The 26,675-nt window shown below is 36.2% G+C and overlaps 1 protein-coding gene across 2 annotated transcripts in view; it reads right to left on the reverse strand.

Annotated features, from left to right (window-relative positions):
• Nucleotides 1-26,675, reverse strand: part of LOC104856648 (ATP-dependent translocase ABCB1) — a 73,825-nt gene that overhangs the window by 40,485 nt on the left and 6,665 nt on the right. For both annotated transcript variants that reach the window (XM_010616145.3, XM_010616144.3), the window contains 11 exons: nt 19,378-19,546; nt 13,819-13,867; nt 10,367-10,558; nt 9,556-9,727; nt 8,090-8,214; nt 3,869-4,040; nt 1,920-2,033; nt 1,670-1,780; nt 1,334-1,459; nt 1,029-1,232; nt 563-733 (listed from right to left, as the gene is read on the reverse strand). In XM_010616145.3, the coding sequence (XP_010614447.1) occupies nt 563-733; nt 1,029-1,232; nt 1,334-1,459; nt 1,670-1,780; nt 1,920-2,033; nt 3,869-4,040; nt 8,090-8,214; nt 9,556-9,727; nt 10,367-10,558; nt 13,819-13,867; nt 19,378-19,546 (1,605 nt within the window). The remainder of the gene's footprint in view (nt 1-562; nt 734-1,028; nt 1,233-1,333; nt 1,460-1,669; nt 1,781-1,919; nt 2,034-3,868; nt 4,041-8,089; nt 8,215-9,555; nt 9,728-10,366; nt 10,559-13,818; nt 13,868-19,377; nt 19,547-26,675) is intronic.

A 26,675-nucleotide genomic window follows, 5' to 3' on the forward strand; every position in this document is an offset into this window, starting at 1 on the left:
TGAGACCATAATATTAAATGAAAATAAGTCAAACACAAAAACTTCAATATCACATGGTTTCTTATGTGACAAACCCAAAATGTAACTAAAGGACATAATAAAAGACAGATGATAAATAGGAAGAGAGCTATTTTGCAAATTGGAAGGAAACTAAGAGATGGAGGAAGGAAGAAATGAGGGGAAGATAAGGGGATGAAAAAGAAATAAAATGTGGTATGTACATGGTCCAACTTTCTACAAGGAATGTAATCATGTACTGCAAACATGTCAACAAGAATGAAAATGGGGAAAGGGGATTTAGGGAGAGAAGTGGGAGGTGGGAGGGAAGGGGAAGGGGATTAAAAAAAGAAATAAACTGTATTTTGTACATGTACCCACTCCCCAAGATGACTAAACCACATGTATTACAAACATGCACTAATAAAAAGGTAAAATAAGAATTTAGAAAAAATTAAAATATCCTTTCTTTTCAGGATGGGTGATGATTAAAAAAAAAGGAGAAATTAACAGTGGAATTTCATAGTACTTATAAACCGTCTGGTGTGAGCTGCAGCAAACCGACCTTATCCAGGGCCACTTGAACCACTGCTTCACTTTCTGTGTCCAAGGCTGATGTGGCCTCATCCAGCAGCAGGATCTTGGGGTTTCGCACCAGGGCACGTGCGATGGCAATTCTCTGTTTCTGTCCACCACTCAGCTGGGCACCTCTCTCTCCAACCAGAGTGTCAAATTTCTACAACAGAAAAATCACAAGAGGACTGAGCGAAGAATTTAAAGTTGGGAAGTAATACAGTAAACCATCCAAATCTCACAGGCACTACAATCCTATTCTTTAAACTCAGCAATAACTAACCCTAATTTTTAAACATCAACACCTAGTTGGTATCTATACCTAGTTGTATCTACACCTAGTTTGTATTTGCAGAGCTTTGAAATCCAAAGTAATGCCTAACTTCCTAATGACTGCACTGGGCAAGAGTTCCACAGTGCTTTGCCTTTCTGAATGACAAACAACAAGAACCACTCACATGAGGCAGTTTCATGACGAAGTCATAGGCATTGGCTTCCTTGACAGCTTTCTCAATCTCATCCATGGTGACATTTTCACGACCATAGCGGATGTTTTCAGCTATTGTGGTGGCAAACAGCACAGGTTCCTGACTCACCACACCAATGATTTCCCGCAGATACCTTACATTTAGGGTCCGGATGTCCTGTCCATCAATACTGACCTGATATGAAAGAAAAGTTTAACCTTCACACACTCGTGGTTGAGACCATGGTACGAGCAGAAGCTATAATGGCAACTGCACCAGCCACATGTCCAACTCACCACACCCTCCGTGGGGTCGTAGAGCCTCTGTATCAGCTGTACTGTTGTGCTTTTCCCACAGCCACTGTTCCCCACCAGGGCCACTGTCTGCCCATTCTGCACCTTCAAGTTGAGTCCTTTCAAGACCTGGGGATGCCAGTGATAAATAAACTTTAACACACACAAGCACACACACACACACACACACACACACACACACACGTTATGTATGAACTGACAGTACAATATTAAGCTTAAATACACATGCATTATTTTCTGTTTTTACACTCAAGGGAAATGTCAGAAACCCTTTCTCCAACAGAATGCTTAATTATTAGTTAATAATTTATGACTTACTTTGACTTCTTTTCTAGATGGGTAGCTGAAGTGAATATTTCTGAATTCCAAATTTCCCTTAATATTGTCTGGTTTGTGTCCATGGGTTGAGAAGCTGTTGATGCTTGGCTCCTAAAGAGAATAAAATATTAGGAAGTGATGACATTACAATAAGCACTTTTTAGTGACACATTGTGGAGGTAAAGTGACTACAAAACTGACTTTTAACAGGAAAATCTTTTATTAGGTGAGTAAATTGGCTCAGACTTACATTATCAATTATCCTGAAGATTTCATAAGCTGCTCCTCTTGCATTTGCAAATGCTTCGATGTTTGGAGATGCCTGTCCCACGCTAAATGCCCCGATTAATACTGAAAAGAAGACCTGAGAAAGTAAAGGAAAACACAAGTTATATACTGTTTACTATAATTTTTTCCATACTTATCTTTTTTGCCAGCATGACTAATTCTGTTTTAAAATGGCAAGACAATGTAAGCATAGGGAACAATAAAAAACATAAAATTTATAAGTGAGAGTAAATTTCAAATGTATTACCACAAAATGTCACAGGCGATAATAGATGTCAATCAACTAGATTTAATCACTCTGCATTTTAAACATATATCAAAACATCACATTATATTCAGTTATTATTCTTTAAAAGAAAGTAGTATGAATACTTTTATTTAGTGTGTTTAGCGTGCAGAATTGGTCTTACTTGCTCAGTGAAATGACAATGTAAGTTCTATAACTGTATTTTGCATTTGTTTAATGGTTAAGAATTTTCATATAGATCATCAGGAGGGTATAATGCAAAGTAGACTTCACTTTGCTTGTGTTCAATTTGATGAGAACTAACGACCCTATTCATATTGTTGCAAATTATACAGGCATTTTATTGCCCAATACTACACAGTGAAGGAACTTTGCTGTGTGGTTCTGCATTCATCATCTCAATCATTTCTTCCAACAACAGTAAAAGTTAGGGCACATGCTACCTGGCACTTTGTTTTACCCTAAGAGGAAACAGAGGCTGAAGGGTTAAGCATGTAGCAGTGCTAGACTTTGAATCATGTCCGTCAAATTCTGAACTCACTACACTGAATGTCTCCAGTTTTTGAAACAGATGTTCTTCAAGGAATAGTGGATTTAAATTGGTTATCTGGGGCTGGGCATGAGACTCAGTGGTAGAAGGGCTTGCTTAGTGTGGCTGATGCCTTGGATCAATCCCCAGTCCATTAAAATAAAATGAAATGAAATAAACGACTTATTCAGATTGCAAGTAAAGAGTATAATCTCTTACTGCAACCTACAGTCACTCACAGCATTAGCAGCTCAAAGAACTTATTTGTAAAAGTCAATTCTAACAGAACAGCTTCACAAATACTGAATAAGGCTATAGCTTGAAAAATTGAGAGGCAATTATTACATTCATATTTTAAATCAGAATCCTGAGAAATGGAACTGTAATAAGGGACTCACAAAATATGGTCCCTCATTGACGCATTACACTTGTATATAGCATAAGGAAAAGAAATAGAGTGACTCTTCTAACAAGACAGAACTAGAACCTGGTTAGAAAATTGTTTCAATGTCTTTAAATAAAAGAAGATGACTTCAAATGGCAAGTCCTCTGCATGTGTACAAAACTCTGAACTGAAGAAAGCATCCAAATACAATTTCCTTTTTTGAAGGCTGACAACTTACACCTCCGTGATATTGTGTGTTGCACTGGCCAGCATTCAAAAGAAGTAAAAGTAAATTAAAGTCTGTATTTTACTATTTGTTGTTATAAACAGTAAAGTGAAAAATCAAAGTGAAGCACTTAGCATCAGGTTTGTAAAAAAGGAAAATCAAATGAAAGTATACACTACAGATACGGACAGTTAGTGCTGTTTACTTGAAGGAGTAATTCTGCAAGACATCATTAAGAAAACAAAAACAGAACTGCTTATTGGATGCATGTAATATAATTTCTTTCTTATTCTTTTTTTTGGTACCGGGGATCAAACTCGGGTCCTTGCACTTGCGAGGCAGGCCACCAAACTGCTGAGCTAAATTCCCGGCCCTCTTTCTTACTCTTTAACCTAGTAATGCATGTCTATTTGTAGTATTGAACGGTTGTTCAAAATATATTCTTCTGTCAAGCCAGCACCACTCAGTTTCATTGGCATTTGTAATAATGACTCATTTCTATGTATAAGTCACACATCACTTACAGAGAGAACTTGTCCAATGGAATATTCATTTGAGAGGACCAAGGTGGTCCCATACCAGAAAGCCAGAGCATAAGATGCATAGATCAGCAGGAAAGCCGCACCCATAGAGATATTGGCTGTGATAGCTTTCTTTATCCCCATTTTTTTAGCATCTTCTAAATTTGTATTATACCTGGGAAACAAAATAAAAAAATATGACATATCCTTATAAATCTTAGGAAAAATACATCTACGTAGCATGATGGTACTGAGCAGCTACAACATTCTGAGCCCTGGTGTGTGTATGTATTTTCTTCTTTTCCCATACAGTAACATTATAAAGTTATTACTGTCTTGTTTCTTGCCTGTAGAAGAGTAAAATAAGGCTCAATGGGAGCAAGTTATTTGTGAGTCTTCTGAAAACTTCTTTACTGGTCTCAGCAAGAATGAAGTAAGTGAATCAACATTTCACAAACTTCTGGAACATGTACTGTTTCATATATGGGGGAATGCAGACATGAAAATAATTGTCTTCTCTTCAAAATCTCCATGCCTCTTTTGTAATTATAAAATGGTGACATTGTGTTAGAAAATACTGAACACAAAGAATTCAAAGAAATTTCTGAGCCATAAGGTAACTTTGGGGACAGTCTGCTTCTTGCTTCAACCCTTTTGGGGTTTCTGGAAGGACCCACAGTGAGATTATACATGCAAGAGCATTTTCAGAGCTTTGCATGCTATGTCATATTTTTCCTTAATTGAGCTGTACAATTTATCTTACTTTCTCAGATATCTATTTTAAAAATTATTCACCAACAAGAGATATCTGGTTTAGACAGTATCTAAGAACAGTCCATCATTACGTACCAATGTCCCCTTTTTATAATTCTCAACACTGCCTAAATATCCTTCCCAACTTTTGTCACACAATTGCTGGCCACTGCTGGGTTAAGGGGCTCTGTCCTTTGATACAGGCCATCAAAGTTCTTGTGGCTAAAAGGCTGAAAAAATAAAACTTTCAGCACCTCCTCAGCCCTGTAACCATATTGTAGCATAAAGATCATGGAGAACACATGCTAAGATCTTTTTTTTTTTTTTAGAGTAAACATGAATTCCACAAAAGGAGGCAAAAACAAGCAAGCATCAAACAAACAAGAAACAACATGTGTGTCTAGCAGCACATATTTCTACAGTTCCAATGATCCAATCCACAAATGAAAACTCGAGTACTTCTAAACCCTCGAACAGTGGAGAATTTCTGATGCTAAAGATGAAAGGGATGGTCCTGCAACTTTAATTTCATTTGAAAGAAGCAGATCATCATGTTCAAGAAGAGTGATAGAGATAAGATTATGGCTCAGAGGTAAGATAATAGAAAACTTTGAAAATCTACAGCCAAGGCAAAATAATTAGAAAAAATAGTACAGATTGTAGTGGAACCTTGAATCTGTCTTTATCCTCTTACGCAAAACTCCCTGAAGAATCTAGCCCCTTGCCTCACACAGAGGAGCTCAAAACTGCTAAAATCAAAGAACTTAACTTCATAGACATTTTACATTTTGGAGTTTTCAATACATGACTGTATTAATATTACACTAATTTTCTTTGGCCTAGCCAAGCTATTCATTCTGAGTTCAAACTACCCCCTCAGTAAGCACACATTTTTCTGGCCTTCACAACTATTATTTTTAAATCTGGCTATTTTATTACAATTACAAAAGCATGCCATCTGCAATTTACATGACAATCCTGTCCACTGAAAAGGAAATATAAACAGAACTTACAGTGATAAAATATGTAAGTCCCCATAAGTTGCCATCTTTGACTATTATTAAGAAACACGCTTCAGTAGGAGGCGTGTGTGATGTGTGCAAATGCCCACGTGTGTCCCCCTCTAGGAGTTGGGATGAGGAACAAAGTAGTACTCAGGATAAATTGCACATGACTGTGGACTGCTACGAAACTCAGTGCTTCTCATACTTTCTCTCATACTGGTACTGGGTCTGCTTACCAAGACAGACGTCGAAACCATTTCACTGATATGATGTTGTCCTGTGAAGCCAGACGAAACATTTACACAGGGAGAAGCAACAACAGGAGGTATTTAGATTCCATTAAAGATAAGTGAAAATAAGGATACTGAGAAGGAAGGAGACATAAGCAAATACTCCTTTTTACACAGGCTTCTTGCTTTGTTTTTCAATAAAACACTCATAAAACAGATTTTAAAATCACACATTCATTAGAAGCTTTAGTATGAAAATAAAAATTAAACTGGGAGTTCCAAAAATAGATGGAAGTAATACAAAAACCCAGTATTTTTAAAATGTTACTCTTCTTAACTACTATGAAAACGTCAATTAAAGTAGCTAATCAAAAGAGCAGGAATTATTTTAGTTAAGAAAATATATCAAGACTAATAAACAACCATATTTGCTAAACACATAACAGGAAAAATATTTTTAAATTAAGTAGAAAAAAATTTTTTTTATTAAATTCATTTACAGTTCTGATAAGATTCCTATAGCCAGATAGCCTCCTGGCTACCTTTTAAAGAGAATTTCAGACTAAGACTTTGTACATGTGGAAGCAGAGAGCAAAATGGAAAGCAAACTGAAGGATTATGCTTCATCAAATAATAGTCTTATAAATTCAACTTCCAAATAAACCACAAAGGTGAGTCCTTCACCCATCTGCTGCCCCTACTCTAAATCAAGCTACATCATTCCTACCAAATAGATCACTGCATCATCCACCACTGCTCCCACTCACCCTACCTTCTGACAGATGTCATCTACTCCTCAGTCTTTCCAGACGGAGAAATGGCCATTCCTCTGTTGAACACCTGCAACGCTTCCCCATCTTTGGAATAAAACTCAAATTCTTCACTATGACCTACAAGTCTCTACATTCTGGTTCCTGTCCAACCTAAACACCCTTCCCTTAAGTAAGCGCTACTCACACAAGCCTTATAGTAGTTCCAGAACATGATGAAGTCTTTAGGTACCTTAGGGCATGTGGAAGATGCTTCCTCTGATCCATACTCTCCTTACCCCATCATGGGAGGCCTTGCCTCATCTCGCAGGTCTCACCCTTTCCCAAAGTGATCTCCCTGGCCATTGTACTTAAGTCTGCCCTCCTCACCCTCATCAGAACACCATCATTTTTTCAAATTTATAATTTAATGTTTCTCTAAATAATACTTTGTCTGAGTCTTTTAAGAGTATTTTATTGCTCCAAACAATGTTCACTCCAACAGTTCTATTCCACATTTGTTTATTTGGAGCTATCTGTACCTTTTTCCTCCTTTCATTGCAATTTCAGCTCCACAAGACTATGGGTTTTCTGTAGTGAGATATGGGTGTGGCCATTACATAAGACTTCCTATTATATTAGTGAGAAATTTAAGAGCAATAGCAAAATCCTTAGGGAGAATCAAACTAAAACATAGATACTGCCTGCCATACAACTAAGCTACCAATTTAGCTATCACAAGTTATCTCTTTGGGTATGAAATATATCATATGAACAAACACATATACAGCTAAAATAATTCTATGGTAGCTACTTATGCATGTGGAAGTTTAAGGCAGGGCACTGTGAGCACCCAGCCACATACCCAGCTCTCATCACACAACTTCTTGTCTTCCCAGAAGTAATCGTTATTCTTACTTATAAATCAACATTTTATTTTCTTTATGGCTTTACCACATAATGTATGGTCTCCTACACAGAATAGTTTAGATTTTCCTGTTTGCAAAAAATATGTATTTATAACATTATAGCATATATTACATGGAGTATGTTAAACTTTATAGAAAGTTTCTTGATGCCTAGAAATTACTGTATCCAATGAATGTTCTAAATTTGTATAAAATACCATCAAGAAATGGTCCACAGATTAAAATGACCCCATACATAGCATGCAAAATATACTTATCCAATTTTCCAAAATCAAAAATTAGTTTGATAGGCAAAAAAATTCAAGAGACATGGAATATATTTTAGCCTTAAAAATTACTTTTATCTAGGAAACTACATAAAATTCTTTGAATTAGCAGATAAAAGAATCATACACAAATGTTTGCAACTTCTACAGTGTTAGCCATGCTGCAATATATTCGTTATTAGAAAACATTTATACTAGAGAAAACTTTTTATAATTAACACTGTCAACCTGAAGAACATATAAGATGACAGAGAATTTAACAATTGTAGCAATTTAAAAGAAGAAACTCCAACCTCTCAAGTTCTTTTTTTTGTCCTCCAAATGCAATCACAGTTCTGATGGCTGCCAAGACTTCTTCAGCCACTGCCCCAGCTTTTGCATATGCCAAAAGTTCTTTATCAGTAAACGAAGACAGTATCTGTTTTGAACGCAATTGCACATCGGTTAAGCATTTTTAACAAGGTAATTCTATCATATTGCAAAAATATATAAATACACAAATATATGAATGCATGTAAAAGATAAAATCTTTCTTTTCATTATTTTTTATAATAATGTTCCATTTCCATTTTACTTCCATAATAATGACTTACTTCCACTTGACTAATGAGTGTAAAACACCTGAAATTATTTTTAAATGGACATGGGACATGCTAGATTAACTATACTTTTTCCAGGAAGACCACATAGGTACTCATCTAAGTAAGTAGGATTGGAACTTTTGAGAGATGTTAAATTTCAGAAAATAAAATACATATCATACCACAATAATAAAAATTCAGAAAACAGTCATTATATTATACAACCCAAGAATTGTACTCCAGAGCATTTATTTACAAGAAGAGAATAAGAAAAGTTAATACACTATGTATCATAATCTTAAAAGTAGTTACTCAGAGTTCAAAACACAGACAAAAAAAAGAGACTCTTTTACAAGGAAGAAACATAATAACACAAAACTTTCTATTCTTTGCTTAATTTATTTTGTATTAGGCTTGACTTTGGTTGGCCTTCTGTTTTTTACATTTTTGCTATATGCATTTGTGGTATCTATAAATTACGTGGAACCCAACAAAAACTATATACCAGGCCAATCTGTCCAGCACAAACTTAATCTTACCTCAAGTCAGATAATAAAATGGATACAACACCAACCAAGAATGGGAAAAGAAGCTTTACAAAATCCCAAAAGGCATGTGTACCAGTGAGGGAAAAATCTAGCTTCTATTATTGGTCTACTACTCTGATTGGGATATAGAACTGGAGGCTAATGATTTACATGTATGTGAAGAGATAAAGTGTATTCCTTAAATTATTTTTATAACTGCTTGAAATACGTATGAATAGAAAAAAATTACAATGCTAATGGAACTGTGACTCCAAAACTAAAAACATTAAAATAAAAAGTTAATTGAATATGACACATGTGCTACTTGCTGAACAAGCTCTACCTGCTGCATGACTATGGCATTGTCCACTCCTGAACATGGATCTTTAGGACTCCATGTCCTTTTTGTGCAGGCACAAGATGAGAGTTGTAAGAGTTACTTCCTTTGTGCTCACACCTTTCTGGAATAATCACATGGCCAAGGACATGAAGCCCTGGTATGAGGAGGGCTCAGTGAAGTAAATCACATTATCCTGCTGACTTTAAACAGAAGATGGAAATACGAACTAGAACATCTAGGATATAATAATTAGACTCTTCCATTGGGGTTTTAGGGAGGAGTTAAAACCTGAATCCATAGACTTCACCTACCTTTGCCCAGATACCAGCTGACAGTCCAAGAACAGGGCTGATGGCTAAGATTACAAGGGTCAGCTTCCAACCACGTGAGAATCCGACTATAAAACCAGCCAAAAATGTTGCCATTGACTGAAAGAACATTCCAATTTTGTCACCAATTCCTTCATTAACTTTGGAGACATCACTAAAAGAACAGACAGTTTTAGAGAAAATGGGGAAGAAAGAAGCAAGATATATCATGTACAAGTCCAACTCCCTATGATGAATATTATCACTATGTAAATCTAAAATGTACCAGTAAATGTGTTGCGTCAAAAAAATAACACAAATTTTCTTCTGAATCAAGTGTTTTGTTTTGTTTTGCTCTGAGAACAAAATAAATTAGTTTACATCTAAAATCTTTCTATGTCTGCTGATTTAATTTGGCTGGATGACTATTTCCAGCAGGAAATTTGTCTAACAGCAGGAATCTATAGTCTACATTGCCCCAGGAAATGGACATGGTGTACTGAAGAAGTAGTAAAGGCAGAAATTTCAGATTGCTCAGAAATTTCCCCAAGAAGTTTTATATTGTCATTTTATTGTACACTGTTTTACAGCATACTGCTGGCAAATCCAACCCCTCCCTCAGTGACAGTCATGCAGGTCCCATCATACTGGGCTAGGTACTGGGCATGAAAGGTACATAAAACTTGTTACTACTCAGGAGGAATTTAGTCTTCTGAGTGATGCACTAACATCTCCTAACATTTCTGATGACATCTATTTCATCAGGTGAAGAGCTAGAAACACATGAGAGTCAACCATAAAACTGGGTACTTACTCTATGAGCCGGGTGTTCAGCTCCCCGACATCATGCACATCAAACCAGCCTATCTCCTGCTTCATTATAGCATGGAAAAATTGCTTTCTAATTCTGTGTGTCTGTCTTCCAGCTGCCAGACACCAAAATGAGACCTGAATATAAGCAGCAATAAGCACACCAGCTCCGATTCCACTGTAGTAATAGGCGTACCTGGAAAACGAGAGCACCACACATACACTGTTTCTCAATCAATGTATCTTTCCCAAACAGATGACTCACTCCCTCTTTTAACTTATCCTCAAATAAGAAGTGTTGCAACAAGTAAAGTTGATGTTCAGCATCTAATTACATCTCCACTATTACAGAAAAACAGTTAAGAGTAATTTTTCTTATATGAGATACCCAAAGCATAAAAAATAAGGGAAAAATAAAAGACAAGTAATAGGGAACAGGGAGGCAGACTGTTTGCAAATAGGAAGAGAATCAGTAGACAAAAGAAACAGGAAAGGGAAGAGAATATATAAAGAATATATAAAGAATTAAGATGTGGTACACACATTTACCAACTCCCTACAATGAATATAATCATTATGTACTAAAAAATGTGCCAAATGAATTTTTTTTAAAGTGATCTCTACTTTGATTCTACCTCAGTTCTTGACTTAACTTTTCTGTAATCTCAGGCAGGCTGCTGACCATTTCTGAGCTTCAATTTTCTGATTATAAATGGAAATAAGTACAGTGACTCAGTCAGGTGTGAGATATTCTTGAGTGAGTGATGGCATAGAGTGAGTACTGAAAGAAAGTTGGGGACTGTGAATGACTGTGTGGGATAGAAGGAAATCAGGCAAATTGTATCACCATAGTCCTGTCTATGTTTACTATATCAACATCAACTGATGAGACCTTTAGGGCCTACATGGTCATACCACCTTGATGGCCCATTCAAATCTGAACCCTTTTGGGAGGTCTGCACATTGCAGAATGGGAAGAAGCACAGAATTTCACCGAAAGTGGAACCAGGACATGGAAATGATATTCTGGCCTTTTGGCAGCAGAGCTTGTATGTTCAGTGACAAAAAGTATGAAAAAGAAGTATTTTTACATTGTCTGTTTAACTGACCATCATGAGCTATCCTGTCATGTTTAATTAGTAGTTTCCCTTTGAGTGTAATATCGAACAATAAAAACACAAAGGCATCTTCCAACTTCGAACCTTTGGTATTTAGAAAATTGAAGGCTCCTTGCTGAATCTTCATATTTAAAAAGTGATTCCACCACACCCCACAAAGAATGGCTGCTATCAAGAAAAAACACAATAACAAATGATGGCAGCGTTGTGGGGAGAAAGAAACCCTTCTCCATTGTTGGTGAGAGTGCAGACTGGTACAACCACTATGGAAATAAATATGGAGATACCTCAAAGAGCTGGGACTAGAGGTTCCATTCGACCCAGCCATAGTTCTGCTGGGTATCTTTCCAAAAGAATTAAAAGAATCATATCACAGTGACATATGCGCACCTATGTTCATAGCAGCACAGTTTGTAATAGCTAAAACATGGAAGCAGCCCATTTGCCCATCAGTTGGAGACTGGATAAAGAAGATGTGGTTTTTCTATAAAATGGAATACTACTCAGCCACAAAGAATGAGAAATTAGAGTCGTTCATAGGAAAATGGATACATATTGAGGATATACTCCTAAGTGAAATAAATAAGTCACACATGTGTAAATACCAAATAGTTTCTCTGGTGTGAAAACCTATAATAGTACACAAGATCCTAATGGGGTAATTAACAATGTGAAATAGGAAGTAAAGGGCTAAAGATGTAGGGAAAATGGGAAGGGTAGGGGAAAGCGAATAAGGGAAAGAAAAAAATATGAGAAAATGAAAAATTGGAAATAAAGTGTTTGTAAATGGGGAAGGGAGGAGGGGGTGAAGGGAGGACAGGGACAAGGGGAAAAAATGAGAACCAAGACCTGTCATGTAAAGGTACAAGATTCCAGTAATGAATGTAACTGTACTGTATACCTAGAATGTACTAACAAACTCAATAGAAAGAAAAAAAAAAGTGAACTACTGAGCTTCACCATGGAGCTACTTAAGCTTCACTAAGGGATTCATTTTTAGGTTAAAAACAAACATTATAAGATATAGGATACCAATTTCCCATTTTTAAGACTTCTTTGCTATCTTCTAAAAATAGTTGTACAATGCAGAGGCTATAAGAATGTCTATTAATAAGAAGGTAGTCTCTGATATTATGGTTCAAAATTCTGCACACAACCCAGCAAGAGGATTACTAAACCAAACCTTCCCCAGGTGCACCTGTTAATTTACAATGTATTTATCTGAGAACATGCACTTAGGACTCCAAATTTTAGTCAATAAATGACTAGATGTATCAGTAATTAAATATTACCCCAGTACTGAGTATATAGTAAAAAAGAGCTAAAAGAAATATGATTTAACAGGTACAACTCATGATTTAAAAATCAGTAATACGTTTTAATTCAATGTATGTTATTAACCATGACATTCTAGCTTTTCCAATGTAAAAACAATGCCTCTTCAGGGGAATACATTAAGGTCTTTGTTACTAATCTTTCAAGATATAATAAGCCATCTCTACTTTATTCAAACCTACTAGGTAATTCACAAAATGATACATTATCTTGATCATCTGAGCCACTAACACTTATTTTCAGACATCTGTAATAAACTACTTTAGAGAGTAAACTACGAGATGTGTAAATCATTAACAAAAAATTCCCTGATGTTTGTTAAGTTCAGTGATGATACCTATCTGGATGTTGTGTTTGTTTAGAATTAGAAACTGAGTTTAAAAAATTCCCATTGGTTGATATTATCATGTCATGACTGAAATAGAAGGAAGCAAGAAAGTAATTATAATGCCACTGAATATATAATTATTCTTAATTCAATTATTAATACAGTCATATGTTGGTGCTCAAGTGCTTTGAAACTGATTGAATGTGGTATTTGACACATGCTGATGGTAATATTTTCTCCACGTGCTCATCATGTGTATGGTATTCAACATGTAAGCTAGAACTTGTCTCATGACTCACTACCCTTTCAACCCAAAACAATTTGCTTGGGTCTTTGCATGCCACCTGGGACCAGTCAGTGAGGATACCTAAGGGCCACTGTACTTCTAAAGGCCACTTTAAACTTCTCCAATTTCCCTGTACATGGCATCCCATGTTGGCCCATGCAAGCGCTGATTCTATTTTAGCCTTCACCTTACTTTTCTATATCTTGTGTAGCCAATACATCTCCTTAAAAATAATTCTGCATGGTATCCTCTTTAAAAATCATAAAAGTGGTACTGTTCACCCTAAAACTTCAAATTTTTATGAAGATAATGCAAAATTTTAAACAGTGCTATGTTGAGACTGGTTCACAAAATCCAAGAAAATTATAATAAAGAAAACATCTACTTACGTGGTCATCTGCTCCTCCAGACGATTGTAGATCTCTGTGTTGAAGTCACCTAGTCTCCACAAAACAAACATATCACTTATGTCTTCTTCATCTCCATTAGAATATAAGCACATACAAATGAACCAAACACATTTCAAATAACAATTTACAAAAAAAGAAAAAAGAAAACCAGGTCACACTGACTCCATCTCTATTGTATATAATTATTATGGCATTCATTCCAATACTTCCCCGCATTCTGTGTGCAACCACACATGGACTAAATTCAATGATTCTTTTTTTTTTTGGTACCGGAAATTGAACTTGGGTCCTCACGCAAGCAGCAGAACCACTGAGCTAAATCCCCAGCCTAAATTCAATGATTCTTATTTGTAAGACGAAACCCACACTGATAAATACATGCCAATGCATACTTGACAATTAAGTATATATTTACTTAAAATCTAACATTACATTCCTCCAGATTTTATTTAAAAATTGTCAAATACAAAGAATAGTGTTATGAACACTAGTGAGAATCACCAAATACGAATATACCTATATACACTTGTATTTAAAATATCAGTTTATCTTTAAAGTTTTTTCCAATAAAGTGGTTAACAACAGAGGAAATCCTCGAACTAACAAACAAATAAACAAACACTAAATCTGTCATGGAAGTTTTATGAAGCATTTAAAACTTCAGTTTATATCAGCTAATATTCTTCTTTGAGCATACCCAAAATACTGGCATTGAGGACAGAGAAGACAGTGGGGATTTTTTAGCTTATAGCACAAATGTTTTAAAACACATATTCAAGATGGGCACACAATTTATACACTCATAATTTAAACATCAAAACATAAGTACGACCTGATCATTCTTGTTCCAATGTGCACTAATTTATGTAGTCATAGTTTAAGCATCAAAGTATACATTTTAATGATTCCTCTGAAAGTTTGAAATCTGAAGTACTTCAAAATCTGAAAATTTTGGGTACTGACATGATGCACAGATAATATCATTTAATCAAGCTTTGCTTCGTGAAAAAAAGTATTAAAATATTTTACAATGTTACCTTCAGTCTATGTGTCAAAATGCATATGAAACACAAATAAATTTCCAGTTTTGGTGTGGGCCCCAACCCCCCTAGACATTTTGTTGCATATAAGTAAACATTCCAAAATCTGCAAAAAAAAAAAAACCCACAAAGATAAATTATTACCATTTAGCCTTTTTCTGAATTACTAACTCATGTTAAAATTTGAGTATCTTATTGTCTTCATTTCTCGACCCACAATCTGGTAGAAAATAAACAGAATCCTCCAGTTTCAGTTTCACTTTCTGTTGTTTGAGTATCAGTAGTCAACCACCCATGATGTCGTTTCACATCACCATAGGAGGGTACAGTCAATAGAGTAACATATTGTGAGAGCATACTCACATAATTTTTATTAAAATATATTAGTATGCTTGCTGCATTTTTATTATTAGTTACTGTTACTAATCTTTTACAGTGCCTAATTTATGAATTAAACTTTATCACAAGTATACATGCATAGGAAAAGACAAAATGCATATAGTGTCTAGTACTTCCCATGTTCTCAGCGATGCACCAGGGGTCTCAAGTGCGCGCGCGCGCGTGTGTGTGTGTGTGTGTGTGTGTGTGTGCTATAGTCAGAAGAAAACTTCCAGATTCTCACTGCATCATCTCCCCACCTTGGGATTCTGATAACCAAAACCTGTCTCTTCCCACCTTTTGTTATAGATTGAGTCCCTGCTTCGATGCAAGGCAAACCTTTGTTCCTGAACCATGGATCCAATTCTTTCTCAAAGACGTGACTCAAAAATTTCTCTTCTCTTTCTCTTTCAAACTTGACTTCTTACTTTGTCTTACACACACACACACACACACACACACACACACACACAATTTATTTGCTTCCATTTATCTATCTGTGCATTTGCTTCCACACAACTCAAGTCATGATAATGTGTAAAACTTGTTCTGTTATTTACTGCACAGATCTCCATCTTTCTCATCTCAGTTGATGGTAACTGTACCCTTCTAGTTTCCATTATATCCATATCCAATCTGGCAGGAACTCTCATAACTGATTCCAACTTATTATCTAAGGTTCTGTATAGATTCTTCCATTTCTCCCTGAAGTTCTCTGTGATATTTGTAGCTTCAAATTTTCTCCTTTTCTTTACATCTTTGTCAGAACTTCCACCAGATGTTCTAAGACCTGCCAATTTGCCTTCAGAAACTCATTACAAACAAAGCTGCTGCTCGTAGACTGGTGGACTGTATAAAAAAAAAAAAAAAAACAAAACAGAATCCAACAATCTGTTGTATTTCTTTAAATATTTCTGCACCAAATACTGAGCACTGATCTACATAAAACAAATACTGTTGAACACAAAAGATGAAATAAGTACTATTATAGTCATAGTGGGGGATATTAATGCCCAACTTTCACAAAGAGACAGATCAACTAAGCAAAAAATCAGTAAAGAAATATCAGAGCTGAAGCTCACCATTGCACCCATGGATTTAATAGCTATCTAGAGAGTATTCCACAAATGCACACTGTACTTTTTCCAAAATAGATCACAAAGCAGTCCACAAAGTCTGCTTAAATATATGTAAAAGAATCAAAATTGCTCCATATGTACTATCAGACCATCATGAAATGAAAATAGAAATCAATGAGAGAAGAAATCAGAAAATATGGAAGCTCCTGGAAAACTATTAACACACATCTAAATAGCCAAAGGGTCATAGAAAAAATAAAAGAAGATATAAAAAATTTCTGGAAGTTACTGAAACCTCTGGGACACAATGAAAGCATTCCTAAAAGGAAAATTCACCACAATCAATGCAACAGAGCAAACTGAAATAAATCAACTTATGTCATGAAGAATCTTAAAACATTTGAGAAACAGTAAAAATCTAGGCCCAAACCAAAATTTAGGAGGAAGATTACAAAGATTAGAGTGAAAATAAATACAATAGAGACTAAAACAAACAAAAAAAAATCAAGGAGCTGGTACTTTTAAAAGAGTAAATAAAATAGATAAGCCCTTAGCCAGACTTACCAAGAGAAAAAGTAGAAAGACATATCAATTCAATTAAAAATGAAAAAAGTGAAATTAGACCAGAAGACACTGTTGAAATCCAAAAGGTAGCAACTACTTTGAAAAAAGTATTCCAACAAATTGGCAAATGTATTTTCAGACTCATATATATAACACAAGCTAGCCCAAGAAAATATAAATGTGCTGAACAACCCAACAACAAGCAATGAAATTGATACAGTAATAAAAAATTTACCGACATAAAAAAAATCTCAGGATCTGATGAATTCACTGCTGAATTCTACAAAATGTTTAAGGATGTTATATCACCAATACTCCCCCAAAGAAATTAAAAGTAATGGAGTGTGTTATTACTTATATCTAGATGTTCCCCCATGGCCTCATGAGCTCACAGGTAGGGCTTTAGGGAAGTGTCTGGATCATGGGTGTGTGATGCTGGGATTAAAGGTATGTGATAACTAAATTGCTTTAGCATAATTTTAGGTGTGAATAATGGAAGCCCCACTCTGCATGTGGGTCGCACTAATTAATGAGTTTATAATCTGAATGGACTAAAATGGAAAGAGAGAAGGTTCTTTCTTCACTGCTTGCTGCCTTCTGCCTGCTCTGTCATGGACTGTTTCTCATCTGTGATGCCCCTCTGTGTTGGAACCAGTTGACTATGGACCGAAAACTCTGTGAACTATGAGCCAAAATAAATTTTTCCTCCTTTAACTTTAACCTGGGTGTCAGGTATTTTGTCTCAGGCATGAGAAAAGTAGCTAAGAAGAGTGCTCTCAAATTAATTTATGGATGGCAATACCACCCTGATTCCAAAATTAGATAAAGATCCAACTAAAAAGGAAAACTATATCTCCTTAATGAATATAGATGCAAAAATCTTTAACAAGACGTTCATGGAACATCATCAAAAAGATCATATATAATTATCATACATAATGTTCAAGAAGGTTTCATACATCACATAAGCCAAAAGTAAAAATTGTCATCACAGTAATAGATGCAGAAAAGGCTTTTGTCAAAATTCAACAAAATTTTGTCAAAATTCAACAGCCCTTCATGACAAAAACTCTGAGAAAACAGGTATAGAAAGACCATACCTGAATTTGATAAAAGCTATTTATGATAAAACAGCCAGCATATTAAATGGGGAAAAACTAAAAGCATTTCCCCTAAAATCAGGATCAAGACAAGGATACCCACTCTTACCAATTGTATTCAACATAGTACTTGAAACATAAGCCAGAGAAATAAGGCAAGAGAAAGAAATAAAATGGATATATATATATATATATATATATATATATGCATGTATACACACACACACACACACACACACACACACATATATATTAAAGGAAAAACTCAAATTATCATTATTTGTCAATGACATGATACTCTATTTGAAGACCAAGGAACTTTACCAAAAATCAAACAAACAAAACCAACTTAGAATTAATAACCAACTTCAGCAATGTAACAGGACACAAGGTCAACAAAAAAGAAATCATTAGCATTTGTGTACACCAATAATGAACTGAATGAAAAGGAAATTATGAAAACACCACTTATAGTAGCTTCAAGAAAAATAAAATACCTAGGAATTAACCTCACCAAAGAAGTATATATCAAAGAAGTAATATTAGAAATTCCATATGACCCAGCTGTCCCCCTTCTAGATATCATCTCCCAAAAGCTTAGGTCATCATACTATATTGATACATGCATACCAATGTTTATAGCAACACAGTTCATATTAGCCAAATCCTAGAAGCAGCATTTAAAACCATCAACAGGCAATTGGATAAAGACAATGTGTTATCTATATATAATAGAATCCTACTCAGCTATAGAGAAAAGCAAATTGGAAACATTTGTAAAAAAATTGATATACCTGTAAAACATAATGTTGGGTGAAACTAGATACATGGGCTTAAATATTGTATGGTATCTCTCATTTAAGTAAAGCAAAGTACAAATAAAGAGATCAATAAAAGATGGATAGGAGACATGGAGATGGATCTTTTGCAAATGCAAAGGGATCCAAGAGACCAAGGGTAAAGGGTTAGGAGCAACGGGAAGGGAAAATAAGTACAGTAAAGATATGCCATGTACAGGAACCTAGTAATCTCAATGAATGTAAGCATCTATGCTATTAACATGAGCTAAGATTATTAATATCAACAAGAATGAAAGTGGGGAGAAGGAATTAGAGGAGGGAGAGAGGAGGAGGAAGTGATGGGGGAAGGGAATTAAAAATGAAGGAACCAAGTTGTGTTATGTTCATGTATTCACTCCCCAAGACAACAGTAAAAAGCATTTACTGCGAACATGATCTGAAAAAAAAGAAAGAAACTGGGGCTCTGACCCTCCACTTCCCACAGCAGTAAACACAAGAGTGCACATTTAGCAAGGATATCACAAATGGTACTATTATATATGTTTTGAACAAAGTCAGTACCAAAAATAATACCTACTGAGATTCGAATTATTCATATTTGGTGGAATACTGCTTTCTGCATCTGCAAAGCTGTCTGTCATGTCTCCCAACACCAGCATCATGAGGGGGAATGCAGATCCATGGATAAGAGCAGCCAGAGTTCCCAGAGACATGTACAACTTGTCCAGCCTATCTGAGTAGCGAAACTAAGAAAAATCAAATGTAAAGCGTAAGCACAGTTAGCATATTTTCATGGATGGTTTGTTTTACCTTAAAAATATATATCCCAAATCCAAATAATTTTCAGACCGCTACTGCAACTAGCCACTACTCCAGTCCAAGCTACCCATCTCCTCTGATAAACTACTGCAATAGTTTAATTAGAAATGGAAAATATTTTCTTCTACTGAGATTTCAAGTAATTTTTCACACTGGACTCTTATCTTTCTTCTTCTGTCAGGTATGATGAGAAGTGTAAAAGTCATTAATGACCATAATAAAAATAAAATGTATGTTGATCCAGTTTATAAGATAAATTACTTTTTATGTCGTGGGAAAAATCTAACTGTCAATACCCTTCTGAAAACATCAGTTAGGAAGTATTTGTTACTATAGGAGAGTGCCTTGGGTTAAAGATAGAGTGTACAATGGAAATAACATAAATATAAAATGATTTTTAACATAATGAGGGCTTAATAAAGAGAGGAAAAGAATTAGACACATGCTTCCCAAGGAACATTTTTTTCCTTGGAAGGTAGAAGGTGGTCTTATCAGTGCAGATCCTCATGATTTCTTTAGTTATAACAAAGTCACAGGAAGGAACAATTTCTTTGGATCTAAAAATGGATGAAAGAGGATACAGCAAGAAGAATGGGCTCAAGGTCACCTGGAAAGTAATTACTGCTTCTTTCACAAACCCAATGAACTGGTTAAGGATTGGAAAAAAAAATATGTGAACAAAACAGGACAAAGCCAGTGGTGAAGCCTAAGATGAATGGGTGTCATGTAGACAAACCGTATAGCTGCAGGCAGCAGGTTTGTTGTCCAAGGAGGACACAGGGCACACAGTCTTAGTCCAGGAAGGAAGTGTAAACCCAAACACAGATTAGGAATTGGGCGACATAAAAGACACAGCAGCACAAGCAAGCCTTCAAAGTTTATATATATGCTCCACAAGGAGACAGAAACCAATCCTAAAGTTAGCTACCAAGGAACTTACAGTAACACCGCACTAGAGAGTGGGCATAAATATCAAACTGACAATTGAAAAAATAAAGAGAATAGCTCTTATCCGCAGTGCACTAAAGTCCATCAAGCAAGAAAGAAACAGCTAAGTCAAATTATGAAATGATTAGTAGAAAGATAAGATTTGGCAAAATCAAGCTCACCTGGCAAAAAGAAGAAAGAAAATATGGTATACAGAGGGTGTGGGTGTTTGGATTTCAACCTTTTCTAGTCCTTCAAAATGCAATTAATTCAGCTCAACCGTAGATTCTTGACATAACTTTTTAGAACCTCAAAATATCATCCAATTTGCAAATTACAACATAAAGAAGAGAATGTTTTCTACATTTTTTTTCATCATCTTACTGAAGCACAACTTAAATTGCAGCACTTTGTCTTAACTAAGCATACATCCTTTTCATCATACAAACCAAAATGAAGGAGAAAGGATGTGCAGAAATTATTTGTCTTCTTTTAGAGACACTAAAATGTGGACAAAATATAAAATTCCTATATACTCAGAAAAGGTAGATTTTATGCATAGTTTATCTCATCACTTCTATCATAAGATATTTTGCCTTCAGAATGTCTCAAAAATAAGCAAGCCATGAATCCAAACATTTGAGGAATGACACAGATGTGATGAGACATGAAGCATACAGTATTCCTCAAGCAACTTTCTTACCAAAATGCTTAATATGAACGTAAAAGGACTTTAGACCTAACTTTCACCATACAAAGCATGCAAAGCATAGAGGATCAAGATAAATGGTAGAAAAAGAGCAATTAATGTAGCCCACCAAGTGGGTACTCTATACTATAACTGACCTGTCAATGTTATCTACTGAAAGTAGAAATATTTTAGGCTCAGGAGAAAAAATATCCAAATGTCACTGTGCTGATTCTATTTTGAAAAAATCAAGTTTATAATATTTTTGTAGATAGTTGGAAAAAATGTGAGTATGAATGGAGCATTATATTATACTAAGAAATTATTGTTCATATTGTTAAACATGATCACTACATTATGCTTTAAACAAGATTATTTCAGAAAACAATTTTTGAAAGATATTAAACAATTTGATTTGAAAGGTACGAAACATCATGTCATCTGTAATTTCACATGGAAAATGGCAAAATATTAATTATTGGCTACAAACAATGAATAAGTATGAATTTTACTATTCTACCTTTTCATATAAAATTTTTATATTAAAACTTAGTAAAGACAAGATGTTTCTCAAACAGGCAAAGGTATGTTTCATAATCTCATATAGAAAGGAATGAGTAAAAGTGAATTTAGGTTCAAGTAGGATTCCAGGAGTGATCACAGAAAGCTGAGAGAGTCAAAGCTTCATTTTTCTTTATGATTTGAAGCAAGATAGTTTCCTGGAGAGAAAAGTTAAAAAGATCTGAAGACAGTGGTAACAAAATCCTAACTAGGGCAAAAGCTACAGTCAAAGTCGTACCTCTGCAGTTTATTGGGGAAAAGACTTTTGGAGGGTGTAGGTCTCCATCTGTACATTTACAAAATGAGAAAAACACACATACATATAGAAAATCTTGCTGAGTACTTATGAGGATTAAATGAAACTTAATAACTTTTATTAAAGAATACAAAACACACAAGAAACTAATTGCTTGATCTAGCAAATGTTATAACTCTTCAGGCTATCACAGTTAAGGGGCAGGAAGTCAAAATATTAATGTATCAGTTGCAATGTTGGAGCCTTTTTTAAAAGGGGGAAATGGAAAATTTGGTTAGACCGACAGGAGAGAAACAGAAGGGGAGCCAGAACCACACAAAGCAAAGGTTTATCAGTGCTGGAAGCTAAGGATCAGAATTCCCGGGGCAAAGAAAGTTGAGGTTACAGGAAGGAAGGTGGCTTTTGTAATATTTTCCAGGTTAGATGGGAACATGACTATGGTGCCCAGACAAGAGGAGAGTTGGTAAACTTAGCTGTTTTCTCAAAACTTAAAAATGTTTCATGAGCACCTAATAAATTGGTTCTGGGTAATGGCAAAAATAGAAGTTACCTATCCTCCTAAAACTTATATTCTAGTGCAAATATTTGCAAAAGGAATAATATATATGTATATATGTATGTATATATATTCAATAATTTTTTAATATCTAGGCATCTGTTAAAGTACCAGGTACTAGTACTAGTACAAGGTACTAGGCATGTGAGGTCCAACAGTGAAGCTTAAATTCATGGAGCTTAAATTCAAAGGAAAAATTCAGTTAAGAAATTTGCTGAAGTGGTAATGCATACTGATCATCCAGTTACTTAGGAGTTCGAGAGGTAAGAGGACCACAAGTTTGAGGCCAGCCTAGGCAAGGTATTCAGACTTTGTCTCAAAATGAAAAAGAAAATAGAATTCTGGGGATATAACTGAGAGTGAAGGCCCTGGGTTCATTCCCTAAGACCACATTCAATCAATCAATCAGTCAAGCCTGTAGGGTTAGTTCTAGGTTCCACAGTTCAATATCCACTACAGAAAAAAAAAAATCAAACACTGATTAAGTATCCATGAGAAATTCCACAAAGGGTCATGTGCCACACTGATGGAGCCAGTTTAGCCTGTCCAGTCAGGAAAGGCCCCTGTAACAAGAGACCTTGGGGACAGGAAGTTGCAGTTCATTATGTGATGATCTGGGGACAGGGCATTTCAGTCAAGAAGAACATATGCTGCATTCATTAGCAGGAAATAAGTTTGGTGCATCTTGAGGATCACATAGAATGAACACTGTGGTGAAAACAGAATGAGGGATGGGATTAGCTTGTGGTGTGTTCATAGATGAGACTGATCTCAGACCATTTGGAGTTATGTATGCATATTTATAGAAAGAAGAGAGGGTTTACTATAAATTTCCCATATTAATGAGTAGGAAAATTTGAAACAAAGGACTGAGGTGATATGAAGTAGCCACTATTTGTAGATCTTTAGAACTGCAAAAGCAGAAGAGGGTACTAAATGAAAAGAGTGCCTATGAAAATGACCTCTCCAGCATATGTGGGAAGCAGAGTGAAGTCCCTGACATGTCTATATCTTACTTCCAGGAACCTGTGAATATGCTTCTTGCATGGAAAAATGCTGAGCTGTGGAAGATCTTGGGAAGGGAAGAGTCCTATGGGTGGTGGCGTGGAGGGGACAAGTATAATCCCAAGGGTGCTTCTAAGAAGGAGCCAGGTCCTCCGAGTCAGCAGGAGGAGATATTAGAACTGAAAAACAGACAAGGAATGAGAGCCATCACTCTTGGAATGTAAGAGCCTTATAGAGAATAAGAAGGAAACAAGCTCCCCAAAGCCTCCAGAAGGAATATTATACTGCTGACACCTGCCTTTTAGCCTAGCAAAACCTTTGACTCCAGAACCATAAGGTAATAAATTTGTATCATTTAAGCAATTAAATAAATATTTTGCTACAGAACAAATAAGAAACGAACACATGCAATCAGTAGATGAATAATAAAGCTGGGTGTGGTGGCTCATCCCTGTAAAAAAAAAAAAAAAAAAAGCAGTAGGATAGATGAGGCAGGTGGATGACCAAATTCAAGGTCAGCCTGGAAAAGTTAGTGAGACTTTGTCTCAAGAAATAAATAAGGGTTTGGGGTGTAGCTCAGTGGTAGAGCTTCTCTTGTTTCAATCTCCAGCACCACAAAAATGGGAAGAAAGGGGACAGAAGGGAGGGGAGGGAAGGGCAGATGTGGGAAGGAAAGGGAAGAAAAAGAAGGAATTAAAAGAGAAAGGTCAAAGTTGAAATGAATCAAATGTTGGGGTCAAAGACTGATAAATTTCAGTTTACAACTCCACAGATACTAGCTGGAAGCATGAGCCCAAGGTCTTCAACGACAGTGCAATTAAGAGTAAGGTAGGGGTTGTGTAGCTGAAAAGGTGAAAGGAAGGTGAGTCTAGGACTATTTATAAAGATACTTTGAAATGACCACGTTGAGCTAAAAGCCTGTCAACTATCTTTTACACTATTAAGTAAAAGCCAAAGAGCCTGGAGGGAATCAGCACAGGGTGACCTCACAAGAGCTAAAAGAAGAAAAAAACACCATGGGTAGTGTCAGAGGCTGTTGAGAGGGCAAAGTAGGAATTTAATTCATCCATTTAATTTTCAGAGTAAGTGACTAGAGGTGAGAGACAGCAAAGAGAGCTAGCTAGAAATGTCTCCAAAATCTCCATCGCTAAGAGAAGGGAAAGGAAGGGAAGCGGGGGAAGAAAAGGGGAAAGGAAAAGAAAAGGAAGAAAAAGGAAAGGAGCTCCTTCCTTAGAGGGCAACGTGGCTTGCTTGCGATAGGCTAAGAGCGCTTACTCCACCCTAACAAGGAGGCCTTTGGCTCCAAGCCAAATAAATAGGCCAGCACTTCCTCATCTCTCTCTCTCTCTCTCTCTCTCTCTCTCTCTCTCTGCTCCGCTCCCTTGAATAAAATCTCCAGTCAGACCTCTAAAAAACAAGAAAGAAAGTTGTTATAGCTTATGTCTAGATGTCCCCCCAAGGCCTCATGTGGTCATAGGTGGGGCTTTTCAGAGGTACCTGGATCTAGGCTGTGTGATGCTGAGGTTAACTGTGTGATGCTGGAATCAAGAGTGTGTGATTACTAAATCAGTCTCCACTAATTGGTTTGGTATAGTTCTGGGTGTGAATGATAGGAAAACCCACCCTAGGGTGTTGAGTGCTACCTGCCCTAAGGGCTTGTAGCCTGATAGAATACAAGAGACAGAAAGAAGGCTGCTGTCATCGCTGGCCACTTCACTACTTTACCACTTGCTGCCTTCTGCCTCCTACCTGCCAGGAACTGTTTTTCCTCTGCCATGCCACCTGCCTTGGAGCCAGCCAACTATGAACTGAAACCTCTACAAACTGAGCCAAAATAAACCCTCCCTCCTTTAAATTTAAGCATTGGGTATTTTGTCTCAGCAATGAGAAAAGGCAAGATAAAGGTCAAAACTTGAACTAATGAACAATGTGGTGAAAAATTGATAGATTGAAGTTTACAAATCTGTAGATGGAAGCTGTCTGGGAAGATGAGCCCAAAGTCCTCTGCCCACAGGTAAAAATGACTAAGAATAAGGGGAGGGGCATTGTTGGAACTGCAAAGGTTAAGGGAGGTTAAATCCAGCACCACTCATGAAGATATTAAACTACTCAGCAGAATAACTACAACAAAGATGATTGAAGTGGAAGCAATCACAAGCTGAAGTCTCAATGAAAAAGAAGTAATTAGAAAATGGTAAAGAATGCCTCTGAAATGAGTAGAAGATAGTGTATCTCAAAAGAGAAAGGGGGTTTGCATGAGGATCAAAAACTACTTGAAAATGACTTTAGAACTAGGACTCTTAGCCCCATCACCCACTCATGGATTAAAAGGAGGGACTCTAACTTCACAGGCAAAGAAGACACAAGTAAAAGCAAAGAGTTAGGGTGAAAATCAGTACAGTGTGACATCACTAGAGCCAGGGGAAGAAATAATCTGATGATGAAGTCAAAGGCTGCTAAGGGGTAGAGAGTCTAATAGTAAAAATGAGTTAGTGGACATTGAGTGGAGAAGAGTCTGTGTTTAGAAAGACCCACACACAAGGTTGTTCTGAGCCACCATCAGGAGCTTGGATTTGGGGAGGGTTACCACCACTCACACTACTAAGTGTGACCAAACTATTTGTACACTGTGTTTATGCCATATACTTGCCATCCTTCTGAGTCTGGAGATTTGGTACATGCTGGACAGAGAGCGCCTACGGCATCATCCCTGAATAAAAATGTCAGGCACTGAGGGTCAAACAAGCTTTACTGATACACCTGCCATTGCAGGTTGTACTTCATATTCCTTAGTGTACAGAGCAGCAGTATCATGGCCAGTGAAACTAATCTGGGGTGTAATAACTGCTAACTGAAAGCCTTCCTCATTATTAGCTTCCAGAGGAAGGACACTGATTCCTATTGAGTCCTCTTAATATGTCACAGAATCTGGGGTTCATGGGTATCCCTAGCACATAAATCTTAGAGTTAGAAGTGGTTAATTTACACTGCCAATAACATCAGCCAAGCACCATTAAGTTTCTGCTGATTTCCTTGTGTTCTATATACATGTTAGGTTCACAT

Source organism: Fukomys damarensis, unplaced genomic scaffold (assembly GCF_012274545.1).
Source record: "Fukomys damarensis isolate Sample0158 unplaced genomic scaffold, DMR_v1.0_HiC HiC_scaffold_16, whole genome shotgun sequence".
Lineage (NCBI taxonomy): Eukaryota > Metazoa > Chordata > Mammalia > Rodentia > Bathyergidae > Fukomys > Fukomys damarensis.